Genomic DNA, 19,722 nt, shown 5'->3' on the forward strand with positions numbered 1-19,722 from the left:
GACTCTGTTGGGATTGAACAGTTCAGAGACTACTGCAAAAATCTCTTTGGATTCATTTTTGACTGCAAGAATTTTGTTAGTGAGAATAGTGGTCTTTGCTTGAATAATGATTATTTTATATTCTTTCAAGTATTTAGAAAATATGTCCTTGCTTCTGGGTTGTTGCTTCTTCGCCATTTCTGTTCAGAGCATCTTAGTTCAAGCTTTGCATTTCCCAGTTCGTCAGTGAACCATTTTGAGGCATCATGCCATCTAACCAGCTTGAAGAGACAGAGTGGAGAGTGAATATCACTGGCTTTGGTAAGCCAGTCAAAAAGCGTTTTCGCCTGTGTGTCGATGTTCAACACCAGATCTTCCCATTGACCCTCTGCTTGTGACTATTGATTGGAAAGACACTGTTGTAGTGGACTCATGTGGAGTCGGGTGTTGGGTACTGTGACAAAGCAGGATGCCACCATGCCCAGGAGTTGCATAAAGGTTCTGACTGGGAGTTGATGATTTGGCTCAAAAAGAGCTAAGAGGTGCTACAAAGCCAAAACCTCCTGTCGACTGCAGTAGGCTTTCACTGTAGTGAGTTTAGTGCCAGCTCATGAAAAGGATGGACTTGTAGGAGTTGTATGTGGGATTTTATTGACATTTTGTGGGAACCAGAGGATGTGTAGGAGTGAGATTGTATATAGAGTATCTGCTAGACACTGGTGCTCTTGATCAGCCAATTGTCGAGGCAGGGGAAAATAAGGATGCACTACCTCCTCAAGTGGGCACCTACTACTGCTAGACACTTTGTGAAGACCCTTGAAACTGTGGTGACACCGAAGGGAAGTAGCTTGAATTGATAATGATGGTGACCTTAAGAAATTGGATGTAGTACTGTTAAGTGGGATGAATGTGGAAGTAAGCTGTCTTGAGGTCTCATGTCGTCATGCACCTTTGCTGATGCAGAGGTATGACATCCTGCAGCATTACCATATGAAGTGTTAGGAAAGGATTACCAATTGAGGGGCATTATGTCTATAGTGGGCCTAAGTAAACCGTCTTTCTCGGGGATGAGGAAGTATGGAGAGTAAACTTCCTTGTCCGAGTGGTGATGGGCTCTGGTTTTATGGCCCATCAGGGGATAGTATTGGAAAGATGTCCATTCCATCACCTTTAGTACATTCTCTGTGGTGAAATCATCAAAGATGAGGGGTGCATTCCTTAAAAAGAGTTGAGGCCTGAACAGTTGGGAGGAGATTGGTAAGTCGGTAGAACAAACTACAACACTGCTTAAAAACAACACAAAACAAGGGCCACAGAGAGTAGCATTTGACCCATCCAACACAAGCATACAACAAAATATTGAGGCAAGGCAAAACATCCCTTTTTGTGGCCTATCCATAGACTGGGCAAATGGCCAACACTTGCCAATTGGCCAATGGCCTTTAAACCACCCTCTACTCCAGACTGCAAATATTCCAGATATAGGAAACATTACCTATGTCAATCTAGTCTCAATTGCATCCTTCCTGAAAGTCAAAGACACCCTAACACACCCATCCACCACTGAAAAAAAGAAATAACTGCAATACACTCCATAGTACTCCTTCTCAAACTAGAGGCTTGCATAGTGGCATTAAACCCAACTAATCAAAGACAACAGTGTCTGGGAAACCAACACAGCCCCATTCAATCCAATGCCAGAATCTAAGCTATGGTAATGAAAATATATGTTCTTTAAATAACAAACGATGCACCATCAACTCAAAATAAACTCAAATGCTAGCACTACTTCATACAACAGAGCTATAACACCAGACTTAGAACAGAAGTCAATTGTCATCTATAGATTGCGGAACCAAAACAACAAGTGCATTATCTACAGGGCAATTAAACAAACCAACCTGAAGTGCAAAACCTGTGTCATTAACAACTTAAGATCTTCTATAATAAAACATAGGAGTTTCACTCAAACACTCAAATTAAGTATAGCTTCTTGTCTGGCAGCTCTAATTGCCAGCAGATGGGCACAAGTTCCATTCAGTAAAGAGGCATAGAGTCTCCATGAGGAGGCATTAATATGGTTATGGAAGGAAGCAGGAGAAGATGAAGAAGAAAACTGTTTGCAGGAAACCGGACTTCTCTTTGCAGATGTACCCCCACACACACACACACACTTTTTGTCTCATTTGAACTACTGGTTGCTGGTTTTCGACTCTGACAATGGACTAAAGTCTGATAACCAGGCTCCAGTGCCAGTGTTCTTCCCCTAAAAATGAAATACAGAATTGGTACACACTTTAGCACCCCTGTAAGTCACTAGTAAATGGTACCCCTAGTACTTAGGGTCCGGGTACTAAATAAGGTCTCTAAGGGATGCTGCATGTATTATGCCACCCTAAGAGACACCCATAAAATTAGTGAGTATTTAGGTGCCCCTTGACACCAGGAACTCAGATTTGCCTAACTACAAAAAGAAGAAGGACAAAGAAGAGCCGAAGATGCAAGAACTGTGGACTAGCTGTGGACTTGGCGCAAACCTACCTACCTGCTCCTGTCCCAACAACTGCAAAGACCTGACTCGTCCTGCAGCTGTGCCTCCCCCCAGAACCTTGAAGTGAATGAGGCAATTCCCTGCACCAGCAGGCACTAACCATGACTGTTCAGTGCTCCATTTTGATGACCATCCAGTCCCCTGAGGGAGCAGCTCGCCAGGAAGAGGCATCCATAGTTTGCAGGAGTGCAGCCCCATTGACCTCGCCTGTCTTCCAGACACTGAGCCTGCCGGGAGCCTCACAGCACCAATACCTGGAGTATCCCAGCCATTTGCAAACACCAATGCTTATTTAGTGTCCAGTCCGGACACCAAGACCACTAAGGCCGACCTACCGATGAGGGACGTCAGCATCACCAAGGGCAGCACCAAGAGTGGCCCTGCAGTGTTTTTTACCCCCATCACCAAGTCGACCCCAAGAAGTGAGAGCCTGTGACACCACTGTCCCGCTGGACAAAACACCTCTGTACCCGAGCCCACAGCCCAAGTCCAAGCCAACGGACGGTGCCTCCTGGCCCCAGAGACCCTCAAGAATGGAGCCCTGTAAGGAAATGCCTCCTTGGCATGGTTACCCCCTGACTTTTTGCCTTTGCTGATGCTAAGTTTTAATTTGAAAGTGTGCTGAGGCCTGCTAACCAGGCCCCAGCACCAGTGTTCTTTCCCTAAACCTGTACTTTTGTTTCACAATTGGCACACCCTGGCATCCAGGTAAGTCCATTGTAACTGGTACCCCTGGTACCAAGGGCCCTGAAGCCAGGGAAGGTCTCTAAGGGCTGCAGCATATCTTATGCCACCCTGGGGACCCCTCACTCAGCACAGACACACTGCTTGCCAGCTTGTGTGTGCTGGCGAGGACAAAACGAGTAAGTCGACATGGCACTCCCCTCAGGATGCCATGCCAACCTCACACTGCTTATGCAGTATAGATAAGTCACCCCTCTAGCAGGCCTTACAGCCCTAAGGCTGGGTGCACTATACCATAGGTGAGGGCACAAGTGCATGAGCACTGTGCCCCTACAGTGTCTAAGCAAAACCTTAGACATTGTAAGTGCAGGGTAGCCATAAGAGTATATGGTCTGGGAGTCTGTCATACATGAACTCCACAGCACCATAATGGCTACACTGAAAACTGGGAAGTTTGGTATCAAACTTCTCAGCACAATAAATGCACACTGATGCCAGTGTACATTTTATTGTAACATACACCCCAGAGGGCACCTTAGAGGTGCCCCCTGAAAACTTAACCAACTACCCTTGTAGGCTGACTGGTTTTAGGAGCCTGCCACACTCAAGACATGTTGCTGGTCACATGGGGAGAGTGCCTTTGTCACTCTGTGGCTAGTAACAAAGCCTGTACTGGGTGGAGATACTTATCACCTCCCCCTTGCAGGACTGTAACACCTGGCGGTGAGCCTCAAAGGCTCACTCCCTTTGTTACAGCGCCCCAGGGCATTCCAGCTAGTGGAGTTGCCCGCCCCCTCCGGCCACGGCCCCACTTTTGGCGGCAAGGCCGGAGGAGATGATGAGAAAAACAAGGAGTCGTCACTGGCCAGTCAGGACAGCCCCTAAGGCAACCTGAGCTGAGGTGACTCTGACTTTTAGAAATCCTCCCTCTTGCACATGGAGGATTCCCCCAATAGGGATAGGAATGTGACCCCCTCCCCTTGGGAGGAGGCACAAAAAGGGTGTAGCCACCCTCGGAGCTAGTAGCCATTGGCTACTGCCCTCCCAGACCTAAACACACCCCTAAATTCTGTATTTAGGGGCTCCCCTGAACCTAGGAACTCAGATTCTTGCAACTTAAGAAGAAGAGGACTGCTAAGCTGAAAAACCCTGCAGAGAAGACGGAGACACCAACTGCTTTGGCCCCAGCTCTACCGGCCTATCTCCCCCCTTCTAAAGACACTGCTCCAGCGATGCTCTCCCCAGGGACCAGCGACCTCTGAATCCTCAGAGGACTGCCCTGCTCTAGAAGGACCAAGAACTCCTGAGGACAGCGGCTCTGTTCATCAAAGACTGCAACTTTGTTTCAAAGGAGCAACTTTAAAACAACTGCGTTTACCACCGGAAGCATGAGACTTGCTACTCTTCACCCGACGCCCCTGGCTCGACTTGCGGAGAAACAACACTTCAGGGAGGACTCCCCGGTGACTGCGAGACCGTGAGTAGCCAGAGTTGCCCCCCCTGAGCCCTCACAGCGACGCCTGCAGAGGGAATCCCGAGGCTCCCCCTGACCGCGACTGCCTGACTCCCAGATCCCGACGCCTGGTAAAGACTCTGTACCCGCAGCCCCCAGGACCTGAAAGATCGGAACTCCAGTGCAGGAGTGACCTCCAGGAGGCCCTCTCCCTTGCCCAGGTGGTGGCTACCCCGAGGAGCCCCCCCCTTGCCTGCCTGCATCGCTGAAGAGACCCCTTGGTCTCCCATTGATTTACATTGAAAACCCGACGTGTGTTTGCACACTGCACCCGGCCGCCGCCGTGCTGCTGAGGGTGTACTTTCTGTGCTAACTTGTGTCCCACCCGGTGCCCTACAAAACCCCCCTGGTCTGCCCTCTGAAGACGCAGGTACTTACCTGCAGACAGACTGGAACCGGGGCACCCCCCTCTCCATTGAAGCCTACGGGTTTTGGGCACCACTTTGACCTCTGCACCTGACCGGTCCTGAGCTGCTGGTGTGGTAACTTTGGGGTTGCTCTGAACCCCCAACGGTGGGCTACTTTGGACCCAAACTTGAACCCCGTAGGTGGTTTACTTACCTGCAAGAACTAACAAACTCTTACTCCCCCTAGGAACTGTGAAAATTGCACTGTGTCTAGTTTTAAAATATCTATATGTGATTTATTTGAAAAGTATATATGCTATTGTGATTATTCAAAGTTCCTAAAGTACTTACCTGCAATACCTTTTATTTGAAGTATTACATGTAAAATTTGAACCTGTGGTTCTTAAAATAAACTAAGAAAATATATTTTTCTATACAAAAACCTATTGGCCTGGAATTGTCTCTGAGTGTGTGTTCCTCATTTATTGCCTGTGTGTGTACAACAAATGCTTAACACTACTCCTTTTATAAGCCTACTGCTCGACCACACTACCACAAAATAGAGCATTCGTATTATCTCTTTTTGCCACTAGCTTACCTCTAAGGGGAACCCTTGGACTCTGTGCATACTATTCCTTACTTTGAAATAGTGCATACAGAGCCAACTTCCTATGAGCCCTCCTTTGGGTTCAGCCAGAGTGGTCATCCAGTCCCCACTTGCAGCCCTTTTCTGCAAGGTACTGCTCCCACTGACTTTAATGTGTAGTGCCGGGGCTACCATCACTAGGAGTTCCTCTGCACCTGGACACACCAGGGAAGGTAACCCAAGACTGATCATGCTTCTAGAGACCTTGGCCCCTACTTACCTTGAGTCTAGAAGAACAGTCTTTTAAGTCAATTGCAAGTGACCTTAAGCGGGATTTGTGTTCTTCAGAGGATAACATTACCACGTTTGCGGCTCAAGCCTCATTTCTGACAGCTGTATTTTCTGTCTTTCTGAAAATCTCTAACTTCCCTGATCTTGAAGATCTTGGTGTCTAAATTAATATAAAAATCTATGTTATTTTCCTAAATTGGTCTTAAGTTTCTTCTTGAGTGTGTGACTCATTTATTGACTGTGTGTTCAACAAATGCTTAGCAACACCCTATAAGCCAACTACTTGTTCACACTACCACAGAAAAGAGCGTTTAGGGTTATTACTTCAACCTCCGTCAGCCAATAAGGGTCTCATGTACCATATGCATAGTATACCCCCACGTTGGTACACTGCATAGATAGCCAGCTTCCTACACTGGTTATGAAACGCTATGGTGGAGTCATGTAGGGCTCTATAATGTCACAACTGGGGAAGCACTGGAGTTGAGGTAGAGCCATGACACCACCTACCAGTGTACAGTTTCAACTGCTCTGGATCGTATATGGTACCTCAGAGAGATTCATGATGTGAGGAAATTGAAAGTAAAAATATCCATCAGAGACAGACACTGTGAACATCACTCAGGGGCATGTATGTGCGCTCAAATGCTTAACCCATATTCAAAAATTAGAAGCTGTGCATCACTTACAGCTCCCACTTTACACATCTAGTACAACCACCTAGTATGAAAGGGGATGGCAAGGCATAAATGGTTTGAGACTGAGAATCTGTGATATTTATTATTGGGATCTGTAAGAAGGAGGGGCACTCCTTTCATGCACCCTCGCAATCTGGCACCAATTGCACAAAGCAAGTCATAATGACATTTCCAACTTGCACTATGCCTCTGGTGTAATTAGATAGCATCATAACACTTCCGGCAATATTTCTTCTTATACTTTCAAAAGAGAATCACTGTGGTCATCTCAGATTGCATTGTAAACCCTATGCAGCTTGGAGGGTGTTTATTGAGTGTACATCTTATTATAACAATCTGCAAGCTCACAGGAGTTGCGTCCGTTTTTATCACGGCACATTCAGCAACAGAAAACAGAAAAACAGGAAATCTCAAAGGATGAAGACTTAAATAACTAGGACTACACTGAGTTAACAAGGGCCTTCAGTCAAACTCCCTTGGAAGCAATACAAGATCACAGACAAGTACTGTCTGTATCATGGAGTTGCAGAGATGTTTTCTAATATGGGAATAGATGAGCCACTAATGTTTCGTCTTTTTCCCATCATCTGCCTCAGACAGATGGCCTGTAGCTGCACCACCCGGCATCAGAGAGTCCCATAGGCTACTGCCAAGACTGCAGCCTTCATACTCTGGCATAGGGTTAGGTCCTTGTGAATAAAGTTCCATCCTAATTCCAGATATGTTTTAGCAACCTCCTTAGATGTTGTGGTTAAGAAGATATCACCTATTAAAGCTGCATTGCTATCTAATTTTAAAGTTTTTTTTCTCACTTTTGAAAGGTGGGCTCCCAGCTCTTTCAGTGGCCCATCACTGGAAGATACAGTTATTCAGTTATGGACCCCCCAAAAATTTAAATACTTTGGGGATATCGGAGAGGGTGGTGACTCACTACTAGATTTGCACGCATTGGAGTACTTAAGGGCTCAATCATGATTAGGCGTAAAAGTTAAGCTGAAATTGCACTCGCCAGTTAGTGGCAGACTATTAGCTGGACTTCTCAGAATGAGAATAATGAGCTAACAGCACGTTATTCACCTCTTTTAAGGTGCACAAACAGTGCCTATGTGCATTTTGGTCTTGCACTTTGGACCAGATTTCCCCAGCTACAAATAAGGAAGGCAAACACCAGCAAACAAACAGAGGTTTATGTCTAAATCATAAATATCAGCCTCATAGTTACAGCAGAAGACTACATGGGTCTTCATATGGCTGCTGAGGCACAACATTATTTTGACACCAAACAAACCCAGACAAGACAAAACATTTAGGGGGTCATTCTGACCCTGGCGGCCGGTGGCCGCCAGGGCCACCGACCACGGGAGCACCGCCAACAGGCTGGCGGTGCTCCCACGAGCATTCTGACCGCGGCGGTTCAGCCGCGGTCAGAAGCGGAAAGTCGGCGGTCTCCCGCCGACTTTCCGCTGCTCGGGGAATCCTCCATGGCGGCGGAGCGCGCTCCGCCGCCATGGGGATTCAGACACCCCCTACCGCCATCCTGTTCATGGCGGGAAACCCGCCATGAACAGGATGGCGGTAGGGGGTGCCGCGGGGCCCCTGGGGGCCCCTGCAGTGCCCATGCCAATGGCATGGGCACTGCAGGGGCCCCCGTAAGAGGGCCCCCTCAAAGTATTTCAGTGTCTGCCTTGCAGACACTGAAATACGCGACGGGTGCAACTGCACCCGTCGCACCCCTGCAACTACGCCGGCTCAATTCTGAGCCGGCATCCTCGTTGCAGGGGCATTTCCTCTGGGCCGGCGGGCGCTCTTTTGGAGAGCGCCCGCCGGCCCAGAGGAAATGTCTGAATGGCCGCCGCGGTCTTCTAACCGCGGTGCGGTCATTTGGCGGCGGTACCTTGGCGGACGGCCTCCGCCGTCCGCCAAGGTCAGAATCAGGGCCTTAGTAATTAGCAATAATGTGCTGAAGTACAATAGATCACTATATTTGTTCACAGTTAGGAATCAAGCAAAAGTCCCAAAGATGGTAACACATAGATGCTATATTATGTCCAAGAGCAAGAAAAGTTAATACATTTAAGTAGTTGCAGAGATTGTGCTTCACTTTAGAACCAATACTGCTGTAATTCCTTAGAGTGTTAAAGGCTGGCTTACACATCTGTAGTTATTTGCACAACTTATGACTGGATTAGTGGGATTCTCCAAGTTAAATTCCCAAGAGTTGCTTGAGATGAGAATTTAGGAAATCAAGTGATTAACTTTACACCCAGCCCACATGTTTTTCGCAGAAATGTCTCTTTTTCCTCAGGGCTGAAACACAAGTACAGATACATTCTGAAAAGGTGATAAAGATACCTTCATGTAAACTGGTGTAGCCAATGTCTGACCTGAAGCATTACACTTCATTCTTGTGCTGACCTGCATTCAGGGCCTGATGTACAAATATATTTTGCAGTTGCAAAGCCTACCACTTGCAAAATCAAAAGGTTTACGGCTGCAAAATGGCTTTTTGTTATGTACTAAAACCATTTTCTGATTCAGTAACACGTTACCAAATCAGAAAGTGGGTTTAGAAACCACATAACGAATTGCTATTTGGAAAAGGTGTGTTTAGGGCATCCCTTCCAAATAGTGATTCATTGGGGTATGTACCAATGTTTTGCAGCTAAAATCTAGTTGCAAAATACTCAAATTTAACCAACACCCCAAAGGTGGTGTTACACATAGCAAATGGGAAGGGGCCCCCTTTGGACCTTTTTTCCCTTTGTGAATGTTAAAAAAAAGTTTGTTGGCGAGTAGGCAATGGTCCACGGGAACACTGCCAACTCTCAAGCACATTATCATAAAACAATCTTCTTTTTTAAATGCAGCCCTGTTTCCTTTAAGTAAAATTGGCTGCTTTAAAAAAGAAAAATTCATTATTTAATGTGCAATCACAGATTTGGTGTCCTGTTGAACATTAAAATTCAGAATTTTGTGAACCGACCTATTGTTATATATGTCGGTTCACAAACTTTCTTTCCTTTCGCAAAAAGTTGTTGCCCATTTTGTGACCACTTTTTGTCAATGGAAATTTCATACATGGGGTCCTTACACCCTTATCACAGAGCATTGAAAACATTCTCTGCTTTCTGTCTTCTCACTTTTTCAATATTACTTTAGATACCAGTTAACAATTTTGTTTCCAATTTGTTTCCACCTTTTTTGTTTTACTGTTAATCAATGTAGGCAAAACATGTATGTATTGTCAAAATAATTGTGGACTGAATTTGGATAGTAACATTCATTTAATTTTGCCCACTCTAAGGGCCATATGTACAAACACATTTTCCCATAGACACAGAATGGGTAAAACCCTTTGGTACATCTGGCCCTAAATTCTGCAAGTCTAATGCATTGTCTTTGGTTGGTTATATACTGTCACCCAAAGGTATTATCAGTGGGATATGCGATAAGTAGGACCACTAAATGGTTATTCACTAGCCATATTCTTCTACCCTTGCTCATTAGGATCACTATGGTTTCTAAGATGTATACATGTTTGTATGTAAGTGGTAACTGTAAAGGGTGACCTCAAAGACAGTGCAGTGCTGTACACGGTCAAGCACAGAAATATGGCGAATAAGTGACCGGTGAGGCACCTGGGTTTTAGGAGCAGAAGTGCACTGTTACAGCACTGTAATTTAGTGTTCTAGAAGTTTGAACATTGTCTTACAAGGAAACCTGGATTTCTAGATCCCCGGTATTCTACTGAAATGCTAATGTCACTGTTTTACTGAATAGCATTTTTAAATAAGTTGAACTTCGAAGAAATAAGTCTGGCTGAAAACTGATTTTATTGAACATTAGTTACTGTGTCATGCTCTATCTGACAATCTAACCTCTACAATCTTGTAGAGTAAACCATGAACTCCTCAACTTTGCTGCTTCTGAAGAGTCAAGCGCTCACATACAGTAGCTTTGTTATACAACCTGACTGCAATAGTACCAGTGCCCTGGGGCAATGACATTAACTCACCTGTACATCTTTCCAAGTTGTGATTAGGCTGTTTTCTAAATCCATTTGTGTCACCTGATCATCTTCAATCTGGAAGAAATATGGGAGGAAAAATTAGAAGAACATATAACCCATGAAAAATCTAAACATTAATGGGTAGAATAGCTAAATTAACCTATGACACCTGTAATTCCTTAGGCTACATTCCAGTGAGTCGATTTTTGTCCACTGTGCCACTTTTTACACATTTCAGCCATCTGCAAATCAGCCTTGGTCCAAATGTAGTAGGAACAGCCCATACCATTTTACAAAGGGCAGGTCACTTCTGATAAGAACACAAATAACTCTCACTAGCTTTGGGCTAGTTAGGCCTCTTCAGTGATTTATAGCTTGACTCTTAGTGCACAGTGAAAACAGGACCCATATCTGGGCATACACCAAACCCAGAATGGTAGCATGGCCACATCTTTGCCTACCAGGCAGTGATCTGCCCATTCTATGTACCTATTGTTGTGGCATTTATTTCCATCGCGGTGGAAGCACTTCTTTTAGACATCAATGCTGAACAAACTGCCCTTTCTTGATGCCTGCTCAGCATTGTTTTCTCTATCAAACACAAACCGTAAAGTGTGTGATATTGTCTGAAAAACAAGCAAGTAAAAAACACAACGGCCTGACACACAAGACGTTTTAACAATGCACATCGGGAGTCAATCTTTATTTTCCTGCCGGGTCCACTATGCCTCACATGCAAAATTTGTCTGTGGAGGCCACCATGCAAGGAAAATCTGCAACAGGACAGCCTTAAAGCAGCGTAAGGGATTCAGCCGTGGAGCAGATGGGCCAACACTAATGTGCGCCGGCAGAGCCTGTAAAGGCTACAAAAGTGCACAATTAGTGGTATCACCATCTTTAAATACGGTGGTGGAACTGTGACTCTGGTCAGACAGGAGCCTTTGCTGTTTTGTTGCACTGCCAAACTCTAAGAGTCACTTGCTCTCAACTACATGGCACCTGCTTCCTGCTGAACTCTGCAGGTAACCGACTGCAGAATCTGTATTCTCAATAATCATTTTCTCAAAACTGTTTATTTCATTAAAACATCTTAAAAAAGAAATGAACATATGAAGGTGAAATTTATAACAAACAATGTGGCATGAGATTCGCTCTTGGCTGACAGTTATCAGTCACATAGGAAAAACAGTTCTAACCCAGGTGATTTATCACTCAAAATCAACAGTCACACTTTTTGTCTGGTTCTTGTGAAATTATGATTTGGCTAAATGCCTGGCAAAAAGGCAAAGGGACTGATGGGTGATAAATATGTTCTGTAGCAGAAAAGGAAGTGGCACCCAAGATGGGCACTATAAAAATGACAGAGGACCTAACGAAGAAATTGGCAACTGTAAATTATACATCATGAATCCAGAAATCTACTCCAAGTATAAGAGTACAGTGGCGTAGAGTGGAGGGTGCAGGGGGGGCCGGCCGCACCGGGCGCAACATCTTGGAAGAGACTCGAGTGCTAAAATCCACGGGTTAGGGGGCTCAAATTACTTGCCTTGCCCCGGGTGCTGACAACCCACACTACGCCACTGTAAGAGTAGCCACATAGGAGTAGATTTCCGATTTTATGAATGCTGTCTTCGTGAATCAAGCCCAGAGCGGCTGCAACATCTTCGTTAGGAACACAGTGGTGTAAGGGGCAGGAGCTCACCAGTCACATCATCACAACAGTAACAGACTCAGACACATAGAGATCTTCCATATGGGCAAATCTCTGAGCCCTGGAACGGGCTGCACCAAGAGCTTCAACTTTGATAACTTTCTCTTGTGCCACTAAGATAATTTAATTGACTTTGCGAGTGATGCTCAACATGGTTCTGAGGGCAGAGTCAGTGCCAGCATTGTAGGCAGCCCTCAATATATGTGGAATGGTGGACTGGAGTGCAGCAGCTTCTCTCAGACCACCTACACTGGACTCTGTGGAGGAAAAGTGTCTGGGGTTGTAGGGATAACAGCAGCTGGTCACACCCAAACCTACAGAATCGGGTCCACTCATGGGGAGTAGCCAAGAGGGTAAATCTCTTGTATAACTGTCTGGAAGGCCTTGATTGCGCAGTGTTGGCCGAATGAGTCAGAAATTCTAACTTCATCTTTTTAATGATGGGAAATGTTGTTGAGACTCCAAAATGTCCCTGAAGAGGGATTGTTTCCTTGGGGAATAAGAGGACTTTATGTTCAAATAGGGTATTTGAAGAGGAGATCTCTTGGGGGAATGAACTCAGCCCAAAGAAGGACTTACGTGACTTAGATCTAAGACAGCACATGCAAATATTTTAATGTGGGTCTGACAAGGGCATCTTTGTGTGGAATCTGTGGCAGATGTTACCCCCTTGAAATCGTACAATGAGACGTCGGACCTAGATGCTGTTGAAAAGCTGAGGAATGTAATCAGTGAACCAGCAACAAGAGCTCTCTACTTAGTTGATTATACATGGAAAAACAAGAAAGGACATCAGCCAGCTTGTTGGTGCCTAACATACTTGATGTCACAAAATGTGTATGTGGTGCTGCGAATGAGGCCACCTGGTTAAACTAGAGAGCTATTGCTGGGGCAAAAGATTTGGGATCCCGATAGTGCCTGGAGGATATTAAGAAGGAGATAAATCTGAGGAAAGATGAGCCCCCCTGAAATTGAGTACTGAAAAAGAGAGAACAAATTCTGAAAAGAGGATGTCTGAACGTGTATAGGTCCCCCAGGATGATTTCCTATAGAAATATTCTGGAGATATTTTAGTTCGCCCTCTGATCCATGATGACATCTCTTTTCAGCCAAGAATGCTGCTTTACTTACTTGATATAATTTTGGAGGTCTTATTTATCAGTGCATGGGGTAATAATTTCTCCACAGTGTTTTCATCGTATTTTAGCAACATCATTAATGCCTTATTTTCGTTTTCTCTTAAACCATTCAGTCTTTGGTTTGATAAATGTAACAATTTTTCTTTCCCTATTTGTTTTCACTGATTTGGCACACTTGAAAGTACTCATGGGGAGTGGACAAGAGGTTAAAAATCCTCTATAACTGGCTCAAAGGCCTTGATTGTGCAGGGTCAGACAAAGAAGTAAAAAATTCTAACTTCATCTTTTTTAATATTGGGGAATGTCATTGAGACTCCGAACTGTCCCAGAAGAGAGATCGTTTCCTTGAGGAAAAAGAAGACTTTACATTCAATTTGGATATTTGAAGGGGTGATCTCTTGGGAGAACGTACCTATTTTTTCTGGATTTTTTGTGCAGAATTTTCTTTCTACCGGACAGTAAGGGAAGCTATTCAACCTCGTTTTATTTATAAAAAGGCATTTCAACATTTATCATAACTTTTAATCTCCCAGTTTTTGGATTGTTTTGTACGGTGCTATACCTAGAGTGTCATAGGCACATTAATTCTGATAAAGACCCAAGTCAAATAACTCTTGCTTAAGGATCAACACTGCAACTTACTTACAACTGCACTGCCTCAACCTAAATAAACCTTGCAATCATAACCCCTTGGGTGTGAGTGTAGGTCAATGGTCGATATCAGCACTACACATATCAGAGGGTAGTGCTAAGCATGTAATGCACACACACAGGCAGTAAGTGAGACACACACTCAATAAAGGAATCCAACACCAATTTATAAAAAAAAAAAACTTTTATATACATTTAGATACCAAGGTCATCGGGATCAGGTGAGTACTTTTCAAGATATGAATTTTTAAAGATTTCAAAGGTTGACAGAGTGCATTTTACTGTAGCTGCAATGCTACCTTATGGGAGAGAAAAGAGGTATGGCAAAGAGGTACTCCACAGCAACCTATAGGCCACACCAACAGGTCACTTCGGGAGGTTCTGGGGCATCTGGGTGCCAAGGTGTGTTGAGGCATTGGGTGCCCCATTCAAGTCAATGGGGATCAGTCCAGTCACGATGAACCAAAGGGTTTCCGACACCAGTGCTGGGGTGGTTGGGAGCAGAGGTGTCTTGGACTGTCAGTTTTCCATCACCAGGGGCGGTTGCAGTTCAGGGGCCCCAAAGAAACAGGCTGCAGGCGTGAACTGGAGATCCAGTCTGACTGAACCAACGAGTGGGCTCCGGTCTCACGAGCATCGAGGATTTAGGGACACCAGTGGTTCTCTTCTCCTCTGCCCAGGTGCAGAGGAGAAGTGGACCGTTGTGTTGCCATCACCGGACGCAGTTGCAGCTTAGGGGGGTCAGCAGAAAGAGGCTGCAGGCTTTGTTGTGAAGTCAACAGTAGCTAAAGTCAAGGTGGGCTTCATCTCTGGAGGGCATGGAAACCACAATGACACCATTGGCCTATTCAGCTCTGGCTAGGAGGCTCAGTGCAGTGGTAATATCTGGTTTTGGGTTTTGGCCTTCCTGGGTCCTCACAGTTCTTCTTTGGTTGTCGGCAGATGCAGAGAAGAAGCTACTCTGCTCCAAGGGAGTTCTTCTTGGCAATTTGCAAAGCACTGGCAGTTCTCGCAATCTCCTGGCGGCTGCAGTGGCAGGAAAGGTCAGTTGCTCCACAAAGGTAGGGTGCAGCAGGCAGGCTAGCAGGGTTGGCTCCAAGTCAGTCGTGCTCCTCGGTTCTCAGGTCAGCCGGCTTCTTGTCCAATCCTTCTTCTGTTTACAGTGAAGATCTGAGGTCCTGGTAACAAGGGGTCCCCTAAATACCCAATTTAAGGACTTTAAGGGGAGTGAAGGGTAGTAGCCAATGGGCTACATACTCTTGGGGTCACTACGCCCCTTAAATGACCACTTCCTTTGGGGAGTGGGCATCATCCTGTCCCAGAATTCCTAATTCCATCACTCATAAGATGGTGGAACTCCTAAAGCTGTGTTCATGTCATGCTGGCCACCCTAGAGGTGTGACACGCCTCCTGCACAGCTAATTTTCCTTGCTGTCCATGTGCCAAATGGGCCCTTGGGCAACGCGATCAGCATGACCCTTCTGAGGGAAGCCACATGAAGCCTCCTGCCTTGGAATGCAGATTTGCAGGTCATCCTGTTGGGAGAGGTATGTAACATCCCGGCCAGTGCAAGCTTTGTTCCTGACCTCCTGAAAGGAAAGGTTCTCAATCCTTGGGGGTCAGAAATCCATCTGTTGGTGGCAGGCTGACTAGAACTAGTCAGTTAGCCCACCAGCAGTTGGTAGGTTTTCAGCAGGCACCTCTAAGGTGCCCTCTGGGTCCATATATTAATAAATCCATCACTGTATTAATTGAGGGTTGATTAATACAAGATGTTTTATACCAAACATCCCTATTTTCAATTAAGCCATCATGTAGCTGGGGAACTCAAATTGACTAGTGTCCGCACATGTATTTAAAATGGCTTCCCTGTTCACTTACTATGTCTAAGAATCGACAAAGACATAGTAGGGTCATATTTGCTCATGTACATATGTCCTCACGTTTAATACAATGCACCCTGTCTTAGGGCTGTAAGGCCTGCTGTATTGGTGACTTTCAAATATTACAGGCAGTGTAAGGGGACATGGCACACAAGTGTGTGCCATGTTGGGTTTTCACTTTTTGGATCACCTTGTCACGCAGTCTGAAATGACAGTCTGTATCAGGTTGGTGCTTAGAGTGGCACAAGTTATTCTGTAGCTCTTAGGGACCCTCTATAGTACCTATGCCCTAGGTATCAGAGGTACTATTCATTAGGGATTACAAAAGATGCCAAAGGCCTGGTCACTTGGGGATCAAGTGAACAGTGGTCTTATTTTTGGGGAAGGAACACTGGCACTGGGGGCCTAGTTAGCAGTAACTTGGGACCAGATGTATAATTTTTTTCAACAGTGATTACAGAATTGTGATTTTCGCTGTATCGCAATTAGGTAATCGAATGTATGAAACTCCGGGAGTTTCATTTAGCATTTCCCAATGGCTTGCAAATCAACCTACCTCATTTATATTCATGAGGTAGGTCGCAATTTGTGACCCATAATGGAAATGCTAAAAATCAGATGGATGGTGGCCTGCTGAGCTCAGCCAACCACCATGTCTGTGATTGCTTTTAAATAAGGCAATGTGTTTTGTTAATGCAACCCGTTTTCCTTAAATGAATATGGAATGCATTTAAAAAAGAAAAATGAAAAGTTTTCTTTTTATTTTTTAAGAGTAGGCAGTGGTCCATAGGACCATGGCATGCTCTTAAAACCTTTTTGCATGTATTCACAAAGGAGAAAGGGTCCGGGGGTATATGGAGGTAACTACCCCAATCTGACCTTTCGGGTGGGGGGTTAATAAGGATGCATGAAGGTGACCACATGTAATTTCAAACTTATGGATGTTTGCCTACTTATTTATCTGCACGGACACTGTCATCATGTTCTTTGCACTCCTGAAAAAGTGATTTATGGTTTTCTTGAACCTCTTAAGTTATCTACCAGCATGGATGTTATGCCGATAATTAACATCAGAACCTCAAATTGTAAAAGATTTTGGAAATATTTTGAAATAATGTATTACATTTGGAATTATGCAAACTACTAAACAGATTCTATTTCAATAAATTAGGGTCACTCTAAGGACATTTTCAATCATTTGTTCACAGAGTGGGTTTACAACTACAAAATAACTCGCAATTGTTGTATTTGTGGTATCAGTGTACACTCATAGGAACTCTGTTTCAATAAAATCTATCCTAACTAGCATTTGTTTTTGTGAAAATTGTCCAGACAGCAAAACGAGCACGTGGGAAAAACAGACACCGGCAAGAGAACAGCAAATAACATATGAGACTACCAGAAAGAAAATGTTTTATGAACTCACCCAAAGTACACAAAGAACAGATCACAGGGGTGAGCCCATTATATAATTTAAGCTCCACACCAGAAAATATTATTCCCCTCGTGATTTCATTTATTGGAGTACACACTGACAAATGTTGTCAGTTGACTGCAGGGACCCCTTGGCACATATAAATTGATCTTTGATTCTAGTGATCCAAAACAGAAGCCACACAGGCATTTAAATACCAACAAGAGTGTCTTGAGCATGATTCTTAACTACAAGCCAGTAGCAATGAGGAAAGGTTATCAACTCTTAAATAGGTAAAAAAAATAACCCTAATTTGGAGGAAGTGCTTTTCTAGCTTTTGTGCCTAGACTAACTCCAGAGAGAGAGGGACTACCTTGAAAGGATCTAGAAAAGACTTCTCCCATTACTAAGTCACAGTAAATGCAGGACTGCTGTGCAGTGGAGGAATTGATGCACTTCCTTAAAGTTATGCAACATGATCAGCCAGTCATTCAGATAAGAGCTGACAAAGATAAATTGTTTCATGAGGTAAGACCCTATTGCTGCGGAACATTTGGAGAAGACTCGTGGGGCAATCTTCAGACCAAATGTCATGAAACTGAACAGAAAAAGAAGAGCCCTCACTTGGATCACTGGGTATGTCTGTGCGATGATCACACTGGTATAAGTCCTGTAGGTCTACAGCAGGAGTCTCCAACCTTTTCTGCAGTGAGAGCTATTTATGATCAGTGAAAATCATTGACCGCTACTGAAGTCTAAGCAACTTTCACATTGTTATCAGACCCCCCACGCCCAGCATAATCGACTTTAAGCCTAATGTCCATAAAGCCAAATACTATGATTTGGGCAAAGTACTTTGACAAAGGGCATTATGACAAGACTGGCATGTGTGGGCTTTATTTTACAATGCTGGCCAAGCGCAGCTTGGTTTCATTTGAGGAAATTAATTGAGGTTGTTTGCAATCCCAGTGATGCATTCAATGTTTGAGCGCTATTTTCAGAAATAACACACCGCTAAGGCTCTGTTCGTGTTGTCCTGAGGAGGCCAGATCTATAAAGGCCGAAAAGCATCGACTTTAACAGTGGAGGAATGCGTACTGAAATTTTCAAATAACTGGATGTTAAAAACAATTGGACTGTATCGGTGATGGTTTACCAGCGATAGACTTTCTGCTGATGGACGATACGTCTTTTCCATTATTTGCATTACCTCAACATAATACTGCTTGCCACTGAATGGCTAAGTAGCTTATAGACTAAGAGATAACGGTGCTCAAAGGAACTTTTGATTCATCTCTTTTTTACATTATTTTGTTTTTTGTACAGTTTTTTTTATAGCACTTCTATTTTGATATGTAACAATTTTTTGTTTGTATAATTTATTTGTTGTTTATAGGGTCTCGCTATTTGTCACACAGTTGTGAGAGTGTGACCTGTAGACACTAAGCTTAATCTAATTTAATTGATTTCTTTTGAATAAAGAAATATATTCTCCCAGTGAATAATTCATGTTTCAACTGAGTTACTTGGTCTTGTATCTATCCCTTCTGGATTCTTGTATTTCGCTTATGTGTATCAGTGAGGGCATGGTCCTACGGATGTATGAACATGTGTGTGTATAAATGGGATATATGTGTGCAGGTGATTGAGGGATGTGTCATATGTATCAGTAGCACATGACACCTTTTGCCACCTATGGCATTGTTACATTTATAATACAAACATACAACCATGTTTTTAATGGGATAAATTTAAAATGCAGGAAAATGTTCTGTTAAAATGTTCAGAATATGGAGCACTTTTCTGCACTTTACATTTCTCCCTCTTAACATAATGGCTATATTTTTTACTTCTAAATATAGCACTGTGTTAAGAAAATTAAACTGAAGAGTTAACTTTGTTTATATGGATTCCATAAATTTAAATATTCTCCCATTTCCAAGTGTCACATTTAAAAACACTATGGGGGTCAATATGACCCCGGCGGATGGCGGTAAAATGGAGAAAAGTACTGCCAACAGCCTGGCAGTACTTTTCCCCATATTAAGATATTGGCGGTTTGGCGCAAGCCAAACCGCCAATGTACCACACTGACCGGCGGAGATCACTTGCCCGCCTGTGGGATTATGACCCCGCCTACTGCCATGGTTTTCGTGGCAACCTTTCCTGCATGAAAACCATGGCGGTAGGCACTATCAGCGACAGGCAATTGCTTCTCTGTCACTGATAGGGGTCCTCCCCGCCCCCACCCCCTTCCCATGTTCTC

At 44.3% G+C, this 19,722-nt stretch overlaps 1 protein-coding gene across 5 annotated transcripts in view; it reads right to left on the minus strand.

Annotated features, from left to right (window-relative positions):
- Positions 1 to 19,722, minus strand: part of ARAP3 (ArfGAP with RhoGAP domain, ankyrin repeat and PH domain 3) — a 632,921-nt gene that overhangs the window by 116,994 nt on the left and 496,205 nt on the right. For all 5 annotated transcript variants that reach the window (XM_069199483.1, XM_069199484.1, XM_069199486.1 and 2 more), the window contains one exon: positions 10,665 to 10,733. In XM_069199483.1, coding sequence (XP_069055584.1) covers positions 10,665 to 10,733 — 69 coding nt within the window. The remainder of the gene's footprint in view (positions 1 to 10,664; positions 10,734 to 19,722) is intronic.

The sequence above is a fragment of the Pleurodeles waltl genome, chromosome 7 (assembly GCF_031143425.1).
Source record: "Pleurodeles waltl isolate 20211129_DDA chromosome 7, aPleWal1.hap1.20221129, whole genome shotgun sequence".
Classification (NCBI taxonomy): domain Eukaryota; kingdom Metazoa; phylum Chordata; class Amphibia; order Caudata; family Salamandridae; genus Pleurodeles; species Pleurodeles waltl.